Consider the following 21,679-nt stretch of genomic DNA (forward strand, 5'->3'; position numbering starts at 1 on the left):
ACAAAGAGCAACATAATAATAGAGAAAACAAAGCACCATCACAATAAACTAGCTAGTCATAGATATCAATATTTACTAAATAATAAACGATATTGTGCAGCACGCAAGATAGACAGCGCACAGTGTGCTTTGAGGTAGCAGCCAAGAAAGCTTTAGTCCGCGTCTGTGAATACCCATGTGTGCATACCTGTGTGGATCAGCATGCTTGCATTCCAAAGGTTTCTCCATGTAATGATCTGCTAGGGAGTGTGGGGGGGCCACAGCCCCGTCCTCCAGGGTGTGAAGCGGGTATGGAGGAGATCAAAACTCCAGACATCCAGAGGCCCCCAGAACACAAGAGACCATGGAAGACCAACAGAGGGGCAGCCGCGCCACTGTCCCAGTAAGAGCTGAGGAGAGTCCCAGATGAGGGCTCGCCCAGCAGCCGCGGAGCAGAAGTCAGGGGGAGTTGCAGTGACGCGCCCGTGAGCTCCGCCGGCCCCCAGCTGCGCCTGAGTGACCGAGCCCCAGGCCGAGAGGCCGGGGGCACCCCACCTCCAAAGGGGCCCGAGCGAGCCCCAGGCCCCGACAAGCGGCCGCCAAGGAGTGAGCCGGTGTGTACCCGGACGCCCACCCCCAGACACAAAGAACCACCAACACACCGACACCTGAGGGAGTCCGCCACTGGCAGGGGAAGTGGTGGTGGGTGGAGATAGGCCTCCAAACCTTGGAGGGCCTGAGGTGTCCCCAGAGAGGTGGCGTCTGATATCCAACCTGACATATAGACACAGACATACAGGCACACACAGACACAAACATCCATTCCCACCCTCATGCTCTCATATGCACTCACTCCACACTCAACCAACGTGGAGACAGACATAAAGAGACACTGTACACACAATCACACTCCCCAAGCGTACTCTACAAACCGGGTCTAGGTACCCTTGCCCCTGGAGGGGGGAATTGCACCCAGACCCAGGTGGTGTTACCCTTTTCCCTGCGGTGGGGAGAAGCAGACCACCCCGACTCCGCAGCAGCAGGGAGGCCCCACACCCCAGACCGCAGTCGGACGGCCAACTCCTCCTACTAGCCCTCCCGCTCCAGCAGGCCGCAGAGAATGGGGGTGGGAGAAGACTCCAAACCTCCCTCCACCCGCTCATTGTAGTGTTGATGCATATGTGTTCTAAGGTGCAATTAAAACCCAGGAGGGCATGGAGCTACCTGCCATGGAGCAGCAGGTAAGCGCATAGTCCCTCCTGCTAGCCCTCAATGACTAAGTGTATTTAAAATTGAGAGGTGGGCAACGACGTCAGGGGTGAGGTATACACCCTGATGGTAAATTGGACTCCGTGATTGTGCTCCCAATATTCTCTTAGACAACCTCTGAGGCCGTCACAGAGCAGCTGTATTTGTACTGACATTAGATTACACACAGGTGCACTCTGTTTAGTCATTAGCACTCATCAGGCAATGTCTACGGGCAACTGACTGCACTCAGACCAAAGGGGGCTGAAAAATTACCCAAACAAAAATGTTTGGAATCATGTATGATTTTTGTTCTACTTCTCACGTGTACAACACTTTGTATTGGTCTTTCACGTGGAATTCCAGTAAAAATGATTCATGTTTGTGGCTGTAATGTGACAAAATGTGGAAAAGTTCAAGGGGGCCGAATACTTTTGCACGCCACTGTATAAAGGGTGGAATGGTTATGAACAGATTATGTACGGAGAGACAAAGTATACAGATGAACTCTGAGTAGACTATAATAGCTAACAGTGTATGCACTGTACCAGAGAGCATACTATGTCAGTGTCCTAAACTACAGTATTAACCAATATGAGCATACGGTGAATGTTACAAATGAATGTGAATCATGATCATGGTCCCTGAGAGGGATAAGGGGTTATGGATGGAGAATTAGTGTGGATGGAAGCAGCAGGGGACTGAGTTCAGTAGGGTGACAGCTGTGGGGAAGAAGCTGTTCCTAAACCTGCTGGTTTTAGTCTGTAGGGTCCTGTAGAGTCTTCCAGAGGGGAGGAGCTGGAAGAGTTTATTGGCAGGATGAGAGGAGTCCCTGAGAATGAAGTGTGCTCGGCGTAGACATCTCTTCTTGTGGACATCCTCAATGGCAGGAACATGAGGGAAAGAGGAACAGGTGGCAAGACAGCTGGAACTAATTGGGCAAGACAAGGAAGTAAAGCACAATACAATAACATGAGACAAAACCTTCAAAGTAAAAAAAGAAATCCACAGACTAAACCTAGAGGCACAATGCTAACACGGAACAGTGGGAACACAGAACCAAAACCTAAGAACTAACTAAGACACATCAAGAAATCAAAGAGTAATAATACCAAAAAGGAAAAGACTGCGTCGCCGACCCAAGACCGTGACAAAAGAAATAACTGGGAACAACCATATTACAATCCTCTGTAATGCACATTGAACCTTTAGGGCCTTCTAAATCTAACTAATGCAAATAAATCACACTGAGGTTTCTTTACACTGAGAGATTTCTTTGTGTTAAAGTTTGCACTTTGCTCACGGTTCAGCATGAGGTGGGACTGCAGCGCTATCAGTGATTCAGGTTACAAGTTAACCTGTGACCTGTTCTCAGGATGTATCTAGTCAGAGATAGATCATTAGTCATAGTTGTTCTGTGTATATGTTCCTATTAAGTGGATTTAAGATTTATGTCAAGTTTAAAGCTAAGGCATTTGGAGGATTTATTTAATGGTTCCACAATATGACTTACCCCAGACAGGCTGTTGTCACAGAAGAGCAAACATGTCCTCTTGTGTTCAAAGTTGACCATGAAAAGTTGAACCTTGACATACCTGGACATGTCTGCTGTTCACTTGTAGCAGGAGAGTTGAATAGAAGATATGGAGTCGATATACAATCTTCTCTGCTTGGAGTGGATAGATGGCAGGAGTATTTTAATATTTGTGTGGATGCCTTAATAGGCATCCACACTATTGAGTTCCTGTTTCTCTTTATTCTTTATTATTCCGGGTGTTTCCGTACACTTTTTGCCGTGGATCTACTTCCACAATTTTTGTGCTATTTTCACCGTTCAAACTCTAAACTGTTCTGCTCTTTCTGCTAATGCCGGCTATGACTTTTGGTGTTTATTACTATTATACTTTTTAAAATATTACACTTTTTTCCTTTAATTTGTCCCATTGAAATGAATGGGAAACTTCCACAATTCTGCTAAAACTTTCTTGTCTTTGAAACTTAACTACTGCCTCATACTTTCACCTAGAAACTTCATTCAAACTTTAAAACGTTCTCAAATGATTTGGCTATTCCTGTATGATTCAGCTTTTTCAGATCTTCTACCGTTTTAATCTTATCCCTCTTTGAGTTTTCAGTTGCAAAATTGTGATTTTTCAGAAAATACATGCGTTGCTATGGTTGCTATGCAATTAACTCAGAGGGGACAGTGAAACTGTTTGAATTTTCTCTTCATGTCCAAACAACTTCTTGCTACTCGCTCAATTTCCACTCAAGCCCCACAAATTATACACCAAAACGTAGGTATTTTTGCTGGCTTTCAGAAAATGTCACTATCATTGTTGTGGGACTCATAGATATTTTGCAAATCTCCTCAGAGTAACACAAAGTCAGAAAACTCTCCATATAAACTCAATGGAGAGTTTGTTCAAAATCACCGCTGGATTTCTCTAATGAGAGGCATTTTCAAATTGTCATATCTCCTTAACGAAGCGAAGTTAAGACATGAGGCTTGTCCCCGTATATGTTCAGACACTCCTGACGCTCACAATTCAAGAATTTCTTTCTCACCTATTACCGTTCTGAAATGAGTTGGACTTGTTTGAGGGTAGGAAATTTGTCCCTCGCTCAGATTTAATCAGATTTCAATCTCTGGAAATGAACCACTTTTTTCTCTCGTCATATCTTTTTGATGGATTTCCACAGAGCCCTGAAAATTTCCATGACTGTTCACCAAAGCCTGCTGTTTCTTACGGTGAAAGAATGATTTTGATGCTCCATATAGATTTAGAGTTACCAAAGGTTGTTTGAGCGCAAGTCAAGGCAGTTTTTGCTTCGCCTCTACTCAGTTACAGTGTATTACAAGTCATATATCTTTAAGAATTTATGTTTTATCTCTGAATTATGAAGACCTGAAGATTCCCCCATCTCTTCTGAATAAAACGATGCCTGAATGACCGTTCTAGCCTCTACGGTTAGGAAATTATGGCCATTTGTTCGAGGGGAATCCTGAATGTCAGAAATACACTGAAGAAAACTCACACCTCTCTCTGTGTCTGTGTGTGTAAGGGCTGACTACAGCAGGTGCAGCTAATTTAACTGACCTACATATACCAAGCCCAGACTCTCCACAGCTCCTGTTCCCTTTACTGTCTGTGTATGTGTGTCTGTGTATCAATATTTCTCCTATGTTTAGGTATTACTCCTCAATCATAGTATTTCTGCTAAAGCAAAGTACTTCTACTGCATCTAAGTACTTTTGCCAAATCATAGTATTTCTGCTAAATCATAGTATTTCTGCCAATTCATAGTATTTTTGCAAAATCATGGTATTTGTGCAAAATCATGGTTTTGGGGCCAAATATTTCTGTTATTTTATAATATATGTGCTGAATATATTATATGTGCCAAATCATAGTATTTATCCCAAATTATAGTATTTATGCCAAATTACAGTATTTCTGCTAAAACGCAGAAATAGTACCTTTTAGCAGGAATTTCTACCAAAAGATAGTACTTCTGCTAAATCAGAGTATTTCTGCTAAACCAGAGTATTCCTGCCAAATCATAGTATTTGTACTGAAACATGGTACTTCTGCCCAATCATAGTATTTATACCCAATCATAGTATTTCTGCTAAATCATAGCATTTGTGCCAAATCATGGTATTTGTGCAAAAACATAGTATGTCTGCAAAACCATAGTATATCTCTTATGTTATAGTATTACTACTAAGGCATAATATTTCTGCCAAATCATAGTATGTGTGCCAAATCGCAGTATTTATACCAAATCACAGTATTTGTGGTAAAACATAGTATTTCTGCCATACTGTGGTATTTGTGCAAGAACATTGAACTGTTATGTTATAGTATTACTACTAAGTCATAGTATTTCTGCATTGTTATAGTATTTGTACTAAAACGTAGTATCTCTGCCAAGTCATAGAATTACTGCAATTTCATAGTTTTTTTTAGGAAATCTGTTATGTTATAGTATTACTACTAAGTCATAGTATTTCTGCCAAATCACAGTATTTGTGCCAAAGCATCGTATTTGTATGGAGTCATAGTATTTCTTCTAAATCATAGTATTTCAATCAAATCTCAGTAGTTGTTGTTAAAACGCAGTATTATTGCCAAATCATAGTATTTGTACCCAATCATAGTATTTCTGCTAAATCATAGCATTTGTGCCAAATCATGGTATTTGTGCAAAATCATAGTATGTCTGCAAAACCATAGTATATCTTTTATGTCATAGTATTACTACTAAGTCATAGTATTTCTGCGTTGTTATAGTATTTGTGCTAAAACGTAGTATCTCTGCCAAGTCATAGAATTAATGCAATTTCATAGTTTTTTTTTAGGAAATCTGTTATGTTATAGTATTACTACTAAGTCATAGTATTTCTGCCAAATCATAGTATTTGTACTAAATCATAGTACTTGTGCCAAATCATAGTATTTGTTGCACATCATAGTATTAGAACCAAAACATAGTATTTGTCCCAAAGTATCGTATTTGTATGGAGTAATAGTATTTCTTCTAAATCATAGTATTTCAATTAAATCTCAGTAGTTGTGTTAAAATGCAGTATTATTGCCAAATCATAGTATTTGTACCCAATCATAGTATTTTTGCCAAATCGTGGTATTTGTGCCCAAATAATAATTCTGTTATGTTATAGTATTACTACTAAGTTGTAGCATATCTGTTATGTTATAGTGTATCTGCGGAATATAGTATGTGTGCCAAATCATAGTATTTATACCAAATCACAGTATTTGTGCTAAAACATAGTATTTCTGCCATATTGTGGTATTTGTGCAAGAACATTGAACTGTTATGTTATAGTATTACTACTAAGTCATAGTATTTCTGCGTTGTTATAGTATTTGTGCTAAAACGTAGTATCTCTGCCAAGTCATAGAATTACTGCAATTTAATAGTTTTTTTAGGAAATCTGTTATGTTATAGTATTACTACTCAGTCATAGTATTTCTGCCAAATCATAGTATTCGTGTGAATTTGTATACTGTAATATCACTGTATTATGTAGTGGCTAAGTAGGGGCTGTTTACTAAGTGCATCAGTGTAAATAGGTCATCTCTTGTGTTGGAGTGCCCTCTTGTGGCGCCTTTTGGGTAGTGCCTTAGTAAACGGGAACCCTGTAAAAAGTGGCATCAGACTGATTTGTAGTGGAGGAATTTGTTACCAGTTTTCTTAATCTTTAATCTGTATGCATGTTGTAATGCATACCCTGTTCTTAATCATAGAAACCACACCATATCACCTCTCCACATCCTCCTACTGTATGCCATACCTCCCTGTACCATCCATCTGACCGCAATAAACTCCACCTGTGGTAATCTAATCCCTGGATGTCAGCCTCTCCTTCTGACCAAGGATAGTTATAGTATTTGAGCCAAATCATAGTATTTGTGCTAAAACATAGTATTTCTTCCAAATCATAGTATTTGTGCCAAAGTATAGTATTTCTTCCAAATCATAGTATAACTGCACAATAAAGGTTCTTGAGCCACATCAGTGTTTGTGCCAAATCTTAGTATTTCTTCTAAATCCTAGTAATTCTGCTCAATGATAGAATTTCTGCTATGCTTTAGTACTTTTTTCCTAGATTGTAGTACTTCTGCTAAGTCAAAGTATTTCATGTAAATCATAGTATTTCTACCAAGTCCCAATGTTTCTGCTAAATCATAAATAATGTTTTAGTACAAATTGTATGATTTGGTGGAACTTTCTGTGTTCCAGCACAAATGCTATGATTTGGCAGGAAAAAAATATTATTTAGTATAAATACTAAGTTTTAGCAGAAATGCTATGTTTAAACTTTAAAAAATTCTGCTATTTCTGCTGATGTGTGTTATGACTTTTGACCATTGAAATGAATGGAACACATTATCAATGTGGTCACCGATTTTGCATGATGGGTTGAGCTGTGCTTTACCTCAGTGAGATAAGCATCCGTTCTCAGACTGGGAGGCCTGGGTTCAAATCCAGCTTATGGCAACATTTCTTTCACTTAACAGTTAAACTTTTTTTAAACTCTTTTCAACACAAATTTCATTTTATTCACCCCTTTTCAGCAAAATTTTCAGTTTTTTTAACCCCTTTTCAGCACAAATCCAAACTTTATCAGCTCTTTTTCAGCAAAAACCTCTTTTCAGCAGAATTCTGCTCATTCAACTCTTTTCAGCAAAATTTTCAGTTTTTTCTGCTGTTTTCAGAAAAAAACTCTTTTCAGCAGAATTCTGCTCATTCACCTCTTTTCAGCAGAAATTCTGCTGATGGAACTCTTTTCAGGAGAATTTTCACCCCTTTTTTTTTGCCCAAATTCTGCTAGCACAATTGTCAATCTCTCCACCTTTTCTTTGTGAGAAAGTGTTTGGCTCAGTGAGCTAAATAGCTGCCCTTTGATCAGGAGGGCCAGGTTCGAATCCTGCTCAGGGCAATTTTTTTTTTTTTTTTTTTTTTGTTTCAACTTTTTCAGCTTTTTTCAGCAGATATCTTCAGCCGTTAAGGCATCCACACTGCATTTTCGCAGGAAATGCAAATTTTTCTAGTTTTGACTGTTTTTCTACTGTTGACAGATATTCTGAAGAACAGAGTGCCAAAAAACTTTCCTCCTGGACCCTGGGCTCTTCCTTTCATTGGTGACCTTCATCGTATCCAGTCTACCAGACTTCACGTGCAGTTGACAGAAGTATGAGTCCTTACCAAAATAAAAAATAAAGGTATTACATTTGAGGTTTCAAAAACCTTCATTCAACCAGACAGATTTCACCTGCAGCTGACTGACTAGTCATAAAACAAGAAAACTAATGTGAAAGGAAACAAACATGTGAAATGAATCACTGGAGTGCAAGGAGGCATAATTTACACTGGAGTAGACAGAGTTGTTATTTAGCTTGCATGAGGCTTGAAGCAACTATATAATGATTAAGGCTTTATTTAGCAACCTTTTACTGGCTTGTGCAAGCCCTACATACAGGGTTAATAACAAGTAAAAATATTAATTTATAAAATGGAATCGTCAACCTAGAAAAACAAATCTAGCACAATTCATAAATTAAATGGACCCTAAAATATACTGCATTAGAATTGTAATATTTTAGTTTATAGACATAAAATTAGTTAATCTGTAACATTTTAATCAATTACATTCAGCAATGCACTAATTCCAATTTCTCAAAAGTTAATTTTTGAAATATTTGTGTAATGGGTTCTGTGATAGTAATTTGGGTTCTTCTTTTGAAGTTTGGACTGTTTGCTTAACCAAATACGCGTTATATGTATAATGTACTTGTACGTGCTTGTAAATAGTTATTTATTTTTCTTTCTATTCAAATATTTTTAACAAGTGAAATTATCACGACAAAAAGGTTAATTATTTTTAGTCGCATTCCTATGTGTATATTTGGCTTCAATCAACCTAACAGGTTGTAGCCTACTATGACTAAATTTTAGCAGTGCTGATATTTAGTAAACAAAAAACAACAACAAGTATTGATTGTAGAAATGATAAATATAAATAGCCTCCTACGAATGTATCTTGTTCCAAAAACAACAATATGCCGTCTGTGTTCAGTTTGCAGAGAAATATGGAAACATTTTCAGTCTTCAACTCTTTGGTGGTAGGATTGTGGTCGTTCATGGCTACAAACTTGTGAAAGAAGCCCTGGTTCACCAAGGAGAAGACTTCATGGATCGCCCAACTATGCCCTTATTTGAATCAATTATAGGGAATAAAGGTAGTGTTTGATAAAAGTGGTTGCATTTTTCCCTCTAAAGATCTAAAGATCAGGTCTACATTATTTTTTTATTTCCCAAAGGTCTTGTGAAGTCAAATGGTTATCCCTGGAAGCAACAGAGAAGATTTGCTCTTCACACGTTCAGAAACTTTGGTCTGGGGAAGAAGACCCTGGAGTCATCCATCCAGCAGGAGTGCCAGTATCTCACAGAGGCTTTTGCAGAACACCAAGGCATACATTCTTTTTTTGCAATATAGTGACATGTTATTTATGTTTTTCATGTTTTATAAAATTTAAATATAATTTCTCCCTGCATACCATATGACATTAGAGGATTCGGAGTACTAAAGACTTTCCTTTACCTGTGGCTCATCACCTGATTTATGTTATAACAAGGGGTTCTAATCAGAAGCCAAACAGCAAACAGCACCCACTGTTTCTCCACTTGTTGACATGCATTTTATCCTGTTCATTTGATTTTAGCTTTATTGATATAGCGCCAATTCTTTCTTTAGATTAACAATTATTTGTTATGTTTTGAAACAATCTTTCTCTAATCCACCAATGTTTATTTCTAGGCCTCATGAACTGTGTACATTTTGCAATGTTTGAACCACTTGCAATTTTCAAAAATTAGGTCCCATTTGTTCCCAACTGAGCCCTGCCATGTAGCTGGCCCCCATCATCTTCTAAAAAAGATTCTTTATTATTTTAGTATATTTAAAGAGGTGTTTTTCTTCTCATTTTCCAGGCAAACCCTTTAATGCTAAGAACCTGATTAATAATGCAGTCTCAAACATCATCTGCTGTTTGGTGTTCGGCAATCGATTTGAGTACACTGACAAGCAGTACCAGTATGTTCTCCAGACAATAAATGACATTATTCGATTACAGGGAAGTTTGACAGTACGGGTGAGTGAACTTCACTCACACTCTCATGTACTTCTAGTTCCAGTCTCAAGCTTGGATGTAAAATGTGTACCAAATCGATCTGCAGGTCTATCTGCTGATGATGTCCCCTTCAAAATAAGAGAGCAGCTGAAATTGTATAAGTACTATAAGTACAATGCTTGAGAAAATATACTTACTGTTTTTCACCACTTTGTATAACAAGTGAAATATACTCCAGAAAGGATAATTTACTGAATGTGGATCTACAACAAAACAATAACAAGTTCATCCATCACCTGTAAGAGCCCATTAGAACCAATTCAACCATTCATTTTCTAATGCTTCCTGGCCTGAGATAGAGGATGCATCAAATAATGTAAAATGTAACTCAGATTTACATCTAGATATCCTTTCCTGCAAAGATACTGCTGTGCTGTGGAACACGTGAAAATACAGTAATAATGATCTCTATGAATGCTGTTGATACAGCCAGGCAATCAGATAATCTGGTTACTGTCTTCCTGCTCTGCAGATGTACAATACATTACCCTGGCTGATGAGGTGGCTGCCTGGATCACACCAGAAAATATTAACCTTGATAAAGAAAATAGCTGAATTTGTAGAAACTAGGATCAAAGAACACCAGGAAAACCTTGACCCATCATCACCAAGAGACTACATTGACTCCTTTCTCATAGAAATGGGAGAGGTCAGTGTTTTAATGTGCTTGTTTCTTGCTTGTCTTATATAAAAGATGGGTTTATGAGATTTAAAAGTGTCCCATCATTTTTGGTGTGTGTGTGTGTGTGTGCAAATAATGCACTATGCAAATAATCAAATATCACGATTATCTGTTGATAGAAGGAAGATAAAGATTCTGGGTTTTACCTAGAAAATTTGAAGGCTTGCACCATGGACCTGTTTGGCGCTGGAACTGAAACCACAACTACTACTTTACACTGGGGGCTTTTATATATGATCCACTACCCTGACATACAAGGTGTGTGTATAAGTAATATCTACCAGCAATATATAGTTTGTGAGCTTAGTCAACTGTGCAACACACTTGTTTTCCTGTTTTCTGTGTGTGCAGAGAAAGTCCAGGCTGAAATAGATGCTGTGGTTGGTTCATCCAGGCAGCCGTCTACAAGTGACAGAGAAAACATGCCGTTCACTGATGCAGTTATTCATGAAATCCAGAGAAGTGGAAATATCATCCCACTTAATGTGGTCCACATGGCAAACAAGAACACAACTCTGGATAAATATTCAATCCCAAAGGTATACAATCCACTAGTAACAAATGTGTGTATTTACAAAACAAATTAACCTGATAGAAGACCATAAATAATGAATAAAGAATAATTCTGAGATACTCAAATCGCAGGCTTGATGCTAAAGAACTGTAGCTAATGGGAAGTTCAAATCCTATCATTTAAAGAAATGTTTTTGTTTCAGGGCACCAAGATCTTGGCTACATTGCACTCTGTTCTACACGATGAGTCAATGTGGGAAACTCCACATTCCTTCAACCCTCAACACTTTCTGGATCAGGATGGAAAATTTAGGAAGAGGGAGGCCTTCATTCCCTTTTCTGCAGGTTAGTTATTAGTTACAATCAGAGATGGCAAAAGTACAGACTTTCTTTACTTGGGTAGAAGTAAAGATAATTGTGTTAAAAAATACTTCACTAAAAGTTGAGGTACTGAAGCAACAATTTTCTGTCACGTAAATGATAGAGGGTGATTTTGCCGCCACACCTAAACAGTAATCACAACTCAGTAATTTCTAACACGAGCCTCAGTAGGTTTTCTTAGTGGACAGGCTGTGATCAGCTGACCTGCTGCTCTTTGTGGATGTACACAAGTGAATTTAACAAGATGTCAGCAGTTTCCCGAGCTATCTTGGCCGATGCCTATCAGCTACACAGACACTATACTTTTTATACTATCTTTATACTAGGCCTATACAGTCGGCATGAAGTGGGAATTCAGTGAATGAATCTAAGCATGATCATCTTAAATGCAAATTCATATCTGCTGCACTTGATGTAACCTAAATCTGATCAGGAGCACCACAGCTACTGTGCACCAGTAATTTCACCACATTAATGCAAACTAACCTGTTTATCCTGCACATAACCACCAAGTATTTTCATCAACATTTGAGTAACATAAAGTTAGTATAGCTTAGTTTGTTTTGAAGGACGTTTCACAAAATGAAAAACCATAATTTATCAAAACACATCATACACAATTCCAATATGTGATTAAAATGATGAATGTAAGCTTTGAATTTGCAGTTTAGTAAGTTTTTTAACTAACTGTTTAGTAACAGTTTTTGTGTTGGTTCTTCTGTCACCTGACAAACAGGACATACATGACAATAAGAATAAAATGTGCAGCTGCTTCAGTGTTTCTGTCAATTTGTGCAGATCTTGACTCATCAGTAATGTTTGTAGGTTGAGTGCATTTTTACAAAAATTTGTGCAAACTGCACTACAAGGTGGAATATTTGCAAAATCGCGACTACCTCATGATATTTTGTCTCAAAAAGTAACCCTATGAATATGTCAGTGCCATTAGGATGAAATTATTGTGTCACCAACATTTTGACGTTAGACATATAACTTTAACAGCCTGTGTAAACTAATATCCTGGCTTGCTCGAGGCTGCCGTTTTCTCTGACAGTTTCAATCAAAATTAGAAATGCTACTTGGGAGACTGAGATAACTAATAGTGCTGCCTGTTGTGCAGTTAGTTTCCAAAACACGTTATTCATGGTTACATACAATTTTAGGGACGATCTGATTTCCTCGTGTCAGCGTTGTTCCCACATCATCATAATTAATGTTGTTCCCGGTTCAACATTGCAAGTGACCAATCACCTTCTTGTGACGTCATTCCTTTGCGACTTCGAAATACCCGCCTTCGAGTATTTCGAAATACAAGTGAAGAAGCGAGAAACCGCCGCCTGTCCGCCAAATTTGAAGTCAATTCGCCTGTCCGCCGAATTTGAAGTCAATTTAGGATACTTTTCTTTAATAAACGTTAAGCATTATACATATGTTCCTCACTTGGCTTGCTGTTTGTTTGCTAGTGATAGGCTACTTGACGACAGCATTAGCTAACCAGTGTTCGCTAGACCAGCGTTCCCCAACTTTTTGGGTGTTTCGTGGCCCGGGGGTTGGGTTAGGCAAAATTGCAGTAGCTTCCCTGATCATTTTACAAACATAAGTGAAGAGAATCTGGACTAAAAGGCCTAGACTTATGGTTGTGTGCTGATTCTATGAATCAAACTATCACCTGGAAACATAATTAACTGGTCCATAGCTGTGAAACTGGACATGAGTTCTTGATTCTATGGAGATTAACAGTAATCCAGAAATTTACAAATTTGTCCCTAGGACATCGCGTAAATGTTGCCCCTGGGACATCGCGTAAATGTTGCCCCTGGGACATCGCGTAAATGTTGCCCCTGGGACATGGCGTAGAAGTTGCCAGAGACATACCATATGAAAGTTTAGCTTCTTTTAGCCCCTGTTTGTTTTATTTATATATATATATATATATATATATATATATATATATATATATATATATAATATATATATATATATATATATATATATATATATATATATATATATATATATATATATTTTATATTATATTTAATATTTACATTGTATTGCAAAAAACCCCAAAACAAGTTAAAATGAATTAATGAATATTGACTAATTAAACCTTCGTTATTTTTCCACCAGAAATGGACGATATAATTAGAAGAAGTGTTCTGAATGACAAAAAAAAAAAAAGAACTGGAAAAGATACACAACTTTGTGTGCATGTGTCACAATGCCAGGAGGACCCATTCAGTGTTGTGTTAGAAAAATTGAACTCATTAACCCTTCATGGACATTATAAATGTTTAAATGTTGCCTCAGGTAAAGACAGGAAAAGAGACTATTACAAATTCAACTGCATCAGAGCTGGGAAAAAAAGTCGAAACAGCTACAGAGCAGTGGGCTGTAAGGCCTATGTTTCATTTAAAGTACTCAAATGTTGGAAAGACCACACAGTCATCGTGCAGCATACATATGATAAGCATGATGGGCATGATCCTTCGGACCCAAAAGACGCACATTTCAACAATATTTCCAGTGATTTGAGGAGGAAGATTGAGGAACTGCTTTCCCTTGGAACTAAGCCAGCCATCATACTAACCGAATGTCATAAATGGGCCAAAGAACATGGACACAGAGATCTTCACAACAGAGAGCATTTTGTCACACCACGTGACATTGACAGTGTTAGAACCTGCATGATGAGGAAGAAGCACTTTAACTGTGGAGACAGTCAAAGTGTACATACCTTACTTAATGGAAAACATCAAGAACATGTTCTCTTCTATCAACCATACACATCTGACCAAGAACTAATGATTGTTTTACAGACACCTGTAATGAAATCAAACATGGAGAACTATGCAAAACAGTATTTGTTGACACCACGCACTGCGTTAACCAGTATTCATTTCCCTTATTCACACTTGTTGTAAGAGATGATCATGGGCATGGAGTCCCTGTGGCCTATGCTATTGTCAGCAACGAAAGTCAGAAAACCCTGGAAACTGTTCTTGGAATAGTTTGTGAGCATTTCCCAACTTCCCCGAGGTAAATAATACATTGACAGCTATTAATTTTGAAATAATTCCTTTTCAAAAAAGTTATAACATGCCAGAATCTAATGCTATAGCTGCAGCATGGGCTGCAAAAAACTTTCCTTTCCAGTTGTTAAAGTTATTACTATAGGCTGTATGCAGTATTTTATATATCTACTTGTGAGTTGAAATGTTTAATTTGGCATTGAAGTGGTGCTTTGAGATAGCAAAAACATTTTCATACTGTTTAATCTCATTTAGTGTTTTCTTTTTTTCTGTAGAGCATTTATGGTTGACAAAGACTTTGCGGAAATAAATGCCTTGCAGAAGGTTTTTCCAGAGTCAGCTATCCTTCTATGCTGGTACCATGTCTTGCAGGTAAACCACATTGTTTTCTTTTCACGTTGTCTAAGGTGCACCTGAAACACATTTTTACAACAGGGTCCTGTTGTTATGATTTGCCTCATTGAGATATTCACCTACTCAGGTTAATGAATATAAAGGGATAAAATGTTGAGTGACTTTGTCCATTCATTTAAGACCACAGTGCACTCATCTTCTGGTGGCTGCTTCCCAAAGCTCTTTTTGACATTTAAAAATATGTTTGCCTGGTTGATTTCTGTAATGCACAGGTCCTCTTGTCCAGTGAGTGACAAAGTTATTTTTGGAAGTCAGCTTTCTTTTATGCTTTTTGTACAGCTGCTCCTCTGTCTCTCTCCAGATTAACTTTTTTTCTCTTACATTCACAGGCTGTTAATCGATGGCTTTCAAAATCAGAGTCCGGGGTCCATGGGCTTTCTAAAACCCAAAAGAGAAATGAAATCATTTCTTTCTTTTGTAAGCTGAAAGCTTGCACATCTGTAAGTGTAATTTGTCTATTTCACATTTTGATTTCTTGATTACACTAAGAGCATAATAACTTTCAGTTGCTAAAAAAAGTTACAGAGAGATACAAAATAGATTTTTGAAACAATTTCTAAAACTGGCTTCTTATCTTGCTTATCAAAACAAGTACTTAAGCTGTGCAGACCATCATTGTGTCACCCACTGTGCAGTAGAACTTGTGAGTGGGATTCTTTCACAGACAGATGCTGAAACCAAATATGCTTATAGGTTTAGTGTTCCTTCTTAGCCATTGTAAGGGAAGAAATAATTGCTTCTTAATACAAAAACACGACATATTATTAATAACTTAAAATTCTTAATGTTATTCAATAAAAGGAAAAGGGCTTCAATACATAATATTAAAGATTTCAATAGGTCTGTTAAATGGATTGAAATATATTCTATTGCATCCAATTCTCTTAGGAGGACGACTTTAAAGCCACATCAGCAGAGTTCTGCCAGACATTTAAGCAATACCCTTTGGTGTGCCAGTATTTTCAGAAGCACTGGGAAGGCATTGGCCACATGTGGTGTGACTACGGCCGTCACTTCAGTCACGCTCGTTCTGAAACAAACAATGTGATTGAAAGGTATGATTTATTATTTTGACCTCATTCGATTGTATTGCTGAAAAAAAGATATTATGCTTTAATCCAAGAGGCTAAACTGAGTAGGTTCTTCATGTCATTGCCAGAACAGGTTTTAGGCAAATCCTTTAAATTCTAGCAGCGTTTTTTATGTTATCACGACAAAAAACAGAGTAGGTGGATTTGCCTAAATCAGCTAAACCGGCACAGAGCATTCCTTTATAAAAGACGTGTGAAATAGGTATTCCAATTTTTAAAAAAATAATACAGTCTTGGTTAAAACTTTAAATTCCTTCAATTACAGTTACTAATCATTTCAAATAACTGTTTTTCAGATTTTTCCACCGCCTGAAATACCAGTTTTTATCTGGCTACAAGAATAGGCGTCTGGATGATCTGATTGAAGTGCTCCTAGGGAAGGCCGACGACTACTTCTCAGTCATAAAAACCCTGCAAGATGTGGGCCGCATGAAAAACAGGTTTGCTGACACCTTGTCTCAAGTTTCAGACTCTGCTTCAAGACTGATGGAAAGTGGTTGGGCTCTTAAAATTACAGTCAAGAACAGCCATGGAGTTAATGCATATCAAGTCCCATCTGAGTCAAGAGAAGACATAGTGTATGATGTCTGCCCTGTTGAGTCCTACTGCAACTGTACATATGGCTTACGGGGACTTCTTTGCAAGCATCTAGTGTTACTTGCAAAATTAGCAGAGGTTGACAATGACATCTATCCAAACATGGAAACAGACATTTCTACCTTGGCAAGAATTGCAGTGAAAGAAAGGCATTACTTTGTACACTGTGAGGACTTGAAAGTGATAAAAATGCCAAGTTTGTTTGGAAATCTGTGTTTTTTTGCATCGGCTGAAACACTTCAGTGCACTTGTTGTACGTTCTCTCACTATAACACATGTGCTTGCCTGAAGGTGGCTTGTAGCCATTTTAAACAAATGAAAAACTCTCTGAAAAGTCCTCTATCAACTTTGAATGACACTCCTGTAGTTGAAAGCACAGACAAAAAATGCACAGAAGATGTGGTTGGAAAACTAAATGCTATTTTAGACACAGTTAAACAGTGGGCATTCATTCCAGAGGGTATTACTGCAATGATAGATGAACTGCATACAAATGTCTTAAAAACAAAACAAGAAGTAGGCAAAAGTATATGCCAGTACGAAATAAAGATGATGCACTCAAAATTAGGCCATTGTATTCTAGCAAGAAACGTTCGGCCAGCATCGACATTCCAACAGTCTGTGAAAATGAATGTGAACAGTCGATAACCACTGAAAGAGAGACATCCTCTGGAAAAAATGAAAACCTTTTGAAATACAAAACAAAAAAGAGAAGAGTGTTATTCATTACTTTGGCTTGGTTGCTGTTTTTGATACAAATTCATCTGTGCCCATTGTAATATTTTCATATGTTACTATTTTTATATTGCTATGCATTATAAATAAAGGATTACTTATTACTATTAAAGGTCTGCATTTGTAATTGTTGGTATTATTTATAAAATATGCGCTCTTAAGTTTTTTGCTCCATAAAACGATACCTGTCACTTTTTGGACATAGAGTATCAGCTGTTGAGAACCCCCGGCTCATACAAAATAGAAGTAAAAGGTTTCAACATCCAGCCTTTTTATGATTAAATACAAAGTGTAATAACAGAGTTATTGGGGTGTGATTTTGTTAATAGTTAGTCTTAAGTATAAGTTTAATAGTAATGATGAGTAAGAAAATATAGCCAGAATAATGGAATGAGACTAACACCTGACCTCACACTGAGATTTGGTATGAAGTGGCATGTTTGTGCTAATGCTGACATTGGGGCTCAGAGTTCCTCTGTGTGTATATATTTGTGAACGTTAACTTGGCTAATGTCCAAGGGTTTGACTGCTTTCCTGTTGGATTGTATCACAAAGAACAGGGATAAGAGCACCAGTGGCCGTGCACACCCTCATCTCTCTCCTTCACCCGATCATTAGTGTTGGAAACCGGCATTAGCTCAGAGTAGATTAGACTTCAGTATAGTGCAAGTGATTTGATTTTATGATTATTTGATTCAGTTTTTTCTGTGTTCAAGCTCAATTACTTTAATAAAATATGTTGAATTCAAACAAATAAATAAACAAATAAACTGTGGACATTACAGTTTGAACAACATAATATCACGTTATTACAATATACATAATTATCACGTTCGTATAATATAATATTTATATTGTACGAACGTGATCCTATATTGTACAAACGTGATAATTATGTATATTGTAATAACGTGATATTATGTTGTTCAAACGTGAAAAGTATATTGTACAAACATGATAGTATATTGTACAAACAGGAAAAGTATCTTGTTAGAACAATAAACCTTTCACGTTATAACGTGATACACTTTTTTTTTTCTTTGGCCTGGGTGGCAGCTCTACGCTTCCGTAATAAACAGCACTATATCAATTTAATTGTGAAGAGAAATCCCCACAATACGACACAGTTATGTCTAAAATAGTTTTGTGTAAAAACTGGATCTTGAAACGTCCACTTTAATTACACAGTCCTGGTGTGCAAAGGCAAAATTACGAAAAAAGATTTCACTTTAAACATTTTTGGACATTGTTTAGTTATATTGTGACTTACTCTCACAGAAGATACAGATGCCACAAACAGACTTTGAACAACGCATGTGCTTGTATGCACCACATTTCTGGCACTGCACCTGTGAATTTAAAAAAAAAAAAGAAGAAGAAATAAACAAACAAAAAACAAATGAACAAAGTCCATTATATAAACAATCTATATGGCTAAGGACATGTCATAGTGTACCCGGTCTTTGGCTGCAATCACACACCAGCACTGACTGCACTTCCTAGTTCGATCTGCAAAATATAATTTGTTTAAGTACAAGTTACATTTTCCAATGTTAGAGAAAAAGAAGGCAGCTAATTTTATCTTTACCTATTGAGGAAAATAAGTAGTGGCAAAGTCGGGACCTGAGCTTTGTGATTTCAGTGTTGTACTCCTCCACTTGTGTTTTACCGTCAATGAGAGATTGGGCAAACTAATAATTGACAAAGAAGAAAAAAAAAAAAAAAGAACAAAAAGAATTAGATTAACAAAGAAATGTTTGTTTGTTTTTTAACCCCCCCCCCCCCCCGAGAAAAAAAAAAAACAGAGCAACCAAAGCAAAGCATTACTGCTGAAATGGTTCAATCTACAAAAAAAATTGAGATTTTACCATCCTGCCTCTAAGGCTTTAAAAACTGAATAGGCAACAATGTAAACATTACTTACCGTATATAGGTTAAAGCTATAGTTTTCAGTACCATTATGACATGCACTCCACATGAGTTCCCATCCTGTTGATGTGGGTGGCTCACATGTGACAAGGTCCACTCTCCAGTGCAGCCTCTTGCTGAAGCAAATGAGCTGAGAGATCGCAGTTATTACAAATAAAAAGCATATAGAGAAATCAATAACCACGTTTGGTAATGATTTCAATTAAATTAAATATGTTATGTTAAATATGTTAATTAATTACCTCCAGTTTTTCAACACCGCACTTTTTCTGACCTCCGACTCGCCAAATGAATTCATATAGACTATGGTCCTCTTGGGTATGTCACAAAACTGTTTTGTAAAAAGATGGATATGGTAGGCTTGGGCCTTGAGCTTTCCTAATGAGGGACACTGAAAAGTATCATGCACTAGAGAGAGTGCAAAATCTGTGCAACTTACAAACAAGGTCCAGTGGCTGCCGTTTTCCAGACAGGCTCCAATCAATTTCTCATACATCTGAAAGATGTTTTTCTGGAAATGAAAAGAATGTGACAAGTATGTTTTTCTGTCAAGAATGACACTGCAAAACTGCGAAATCTTGTCAGGTGAGACTTGTAATTAATTCTGCAGATACACAAACATATAGAAAGTGTCATTTTTTGTTTACATTAATTAATTTCTATAGTGTGTACAAAACAAATCAAGACCACAGACTCAACACGCACCACTCAATTTTTGGTGTTCTTTATCAGTTGGCCAAGACAGAAATGTTTTAATCTGTGTGCATTGCTTTTGAGCAAGTCTTTACACAGAAAAGGTTTCAGAAAGGTATTTTTCAGGTTCTTCTGACAAGGCTTCAATTTTGGAAAATGCTGTTTGTTTATAGTGGCAACTTATAAACCCTTTGTGATAAGAACATAGTTACCACAGTCCAAGTCATACCTTCAAAAAGTATGCACTTTGTGCTCTTGTGGACCCATCCAAAATTTTTCCAGTGATTTGGCTTGGTATTGGATAAATGTGAGGGAAATTCTATAAAAATAACATAAATACACCTATGTTTTCAAATACATTACAAAAAACGTAAACATGCTATGTCATTATGATCAAACAAGCTTTTCAACATACCTCACACTGCAAATAGATTAGGCCATCTATTACCTTATAAAACAAATAAATAAATACATATAAATAAAAACAGAACTAAGGAATACGATTCATTAAGTAAATTGTACAATAAAGTGTATTTAAAGCAGAATTTAACATTAGTTTTATGACAACATAAAAGGATTTTTATGTCAAGAGGTACCTCATCTGAAATGTTTGTCTGGTCAAACATGGATTTCAAACCCTACCCTAACCCACTAATCAGAAGGTTGGTGGTTCGATCACAGGCTGCCTCCTGGCTGCATGCCAAATATCCTTGGGCAAGATATCGGGTTGTTTTTCTTTACTCGAAGAGATCAAATTATTGGTGGGCCATGTTTGCCTACTGGTGGTGGTCAGAGGGCCCGGTGGCGCCTGTGTCCGGCAGCCTCGCCTCTGTCAGTGCGCCCCAGGGCAGCTGTGGCTACAATGTAGCTTGCCATCACCAGTGTGTGAATGTGTGGGTGAATGGGTGAATGACTGAATGTAGTGTAAAGCGCTTTGGGGTCCTATGGACTAGAAAAGCGCTATACAAATGCAGGCCATTTACAAATGCAGGCCATGCCATTCATAGAATCAGCACACAACCATAAGTCTAGGCCTTTTAGTCCAGATTCTCTTCACTTATGTTTGTAAAATGATCAGGGAAGCTACTGCAATTTTGCCTGACCCAACCCCCGGGCCACGAAACACCCAAAAAGTTGGGGAACGCTGGTCTAGAGAACACTGGTTAGCTAATGCTGTCGTCAAGTAGCCTATCACTAGCAAACAAACAGCAAGCCAAGTGAGGAACATATGTATAATGCTTACCGTTTATTAAAGGAAAGTATCCTAAATTGACTTCAAATTCGGCGGACAGGCGGCGGTTTCTCGCTTCTTCACTTGTATTTCGAAATACTCGAAGGCGGGTATTTCGAAGTCGCAAAGGAATGACGTCACAAGAAGGTGATTGGTCACTTGCAATGTTGAACCTGGAACAACATTAATTATGATGATGTGGGAACAACGCTGACACGAGGAAATCAGATCGTCCCAATTTTAGACTGATGTGGGCCAAAGCCTAGCATAGCCTGTAACGTTATTATGACGGACACATTTTATGAGTGAACTTGAATTTAAGTGACTTACAGGTTTCTTTGAAAAATACTTTCTTATATCCAGGTCCTTCCTTTTTGCTGCAAATCTCTCCTCCTTGCAGGCCCTCGCAGCGCAGGCTTGCCGCTGCTAAA

General features: G+C 37.7%; 3 protein-coding genes across 8 annotated transcripts; 2 read left to right on the plus strand and 1 right to left on the minus strand.

Moving 5' to 3' along the window:
• Nucleotides 1-1,617: 1,617 nt before the first annotated feature.
• Nucleotides 1,618-20,658, minus strand: LOC113016265 (uncharacterized). 6 transcript variants are annotated; one of them, XM_026158970.1, is made up of 10 exons: nt 20,614-20,658; nt 20,433-20,465; nt 20,247-20,336; nt 19,764-19,835; nt 19,567-19,655; nt 19,352-19,454; nt 18,984-19,086; nt 18,852-18,904; nt 18,666-18,744; nt 1,618-2,158 (listed from the first exon to the last, which is right to left on the minus strand). In XM_026158970.1, exons 1-10 carry the CDS (start codon nt 20,641-20,643, stop codon nt 1,935-1,937), a joined length of 876 nt encoding a protein of 291 aa, XP_026014755.1. In that variant the 5' UTR covers nt 20,644-20,658; the 3' UTR covers nt 1,618-1,934. The 6 variants fall into 6 exon arrangements, with proteins under 6 accessions (XP_026014755.1, XP_026014753.1, XP_026014754.1 ...); XM_026158968.1 differs by having other exon boundaries at nt 19,567-19,835; XM_026158969.1 differs by having other exon boundaries at nt 19,019-19,086; nt 19,320-19,454; nt 19,567-19,835.
• LOC113016267 (cytochrome P450 2J2-like) lies at nt 7,788-12,260 on the plus strand. Its single transcript, XM_026158974.1, has 8 exons — nt 7,788-7,951; nt 8,837-8,999; nt 9,081-9,230; nt 9,751-9,911; nt 10,423-10,599; nt 10,752-10,890; nt 10,984-11,171; nt 11,349-12,260. Exons 1-8 carry the CDS (start codon nt 7,796-7,798, stop codon nt 11,493-11,495), a joined length of 1,281 nt encoding a protein of 426 aa, XP_026014759.1. The 5' UTR covers nt 7,788-7,795; the 3' UTR covers nt 11,496-12,260.
• On the plus strand, nt 14,505-18,106 carry LOC113016264 (uncharacterized). The gene is made up of 5 exons (XM_026158967.1): nt 14,505-14,565; nt 14,834-14,930; nt 15,302-15,412; nt 15,861-16,027; nt 16,360-18,106. The coding sequence occupies exons 2-5, from the start codon at nt 14,841-14,843 to the stop codon at nt 17,306-17,308; spliced, it is 1,317 nt and encodes a 438-aa protein (XP_026014752.1). The 5' UTR covers nt 14,505-14,565; nt 14,834-14,840; the 3' UTR covers nt 17,309-18,106.
• Nucleotides 20,659-21,679: the final 1,021 nt, after the last annotated feature.

The sequence above is a fragment of the Astatotilapia calliptera genome, chromosome 23, assembly GCF_900246225.1.
Source record: "Astatotilapia calliptera chromosome 23, fAstCal1.2, whole genome shotgun sequence".
Classification (NCBI taxonomy): domain Eukaryota; kingdom Metazoa; phylum Chordata; class Actinopteri; order Cichliformes; family Cichlidae; genus Astatotilapia; species Astatotilapia calliptera.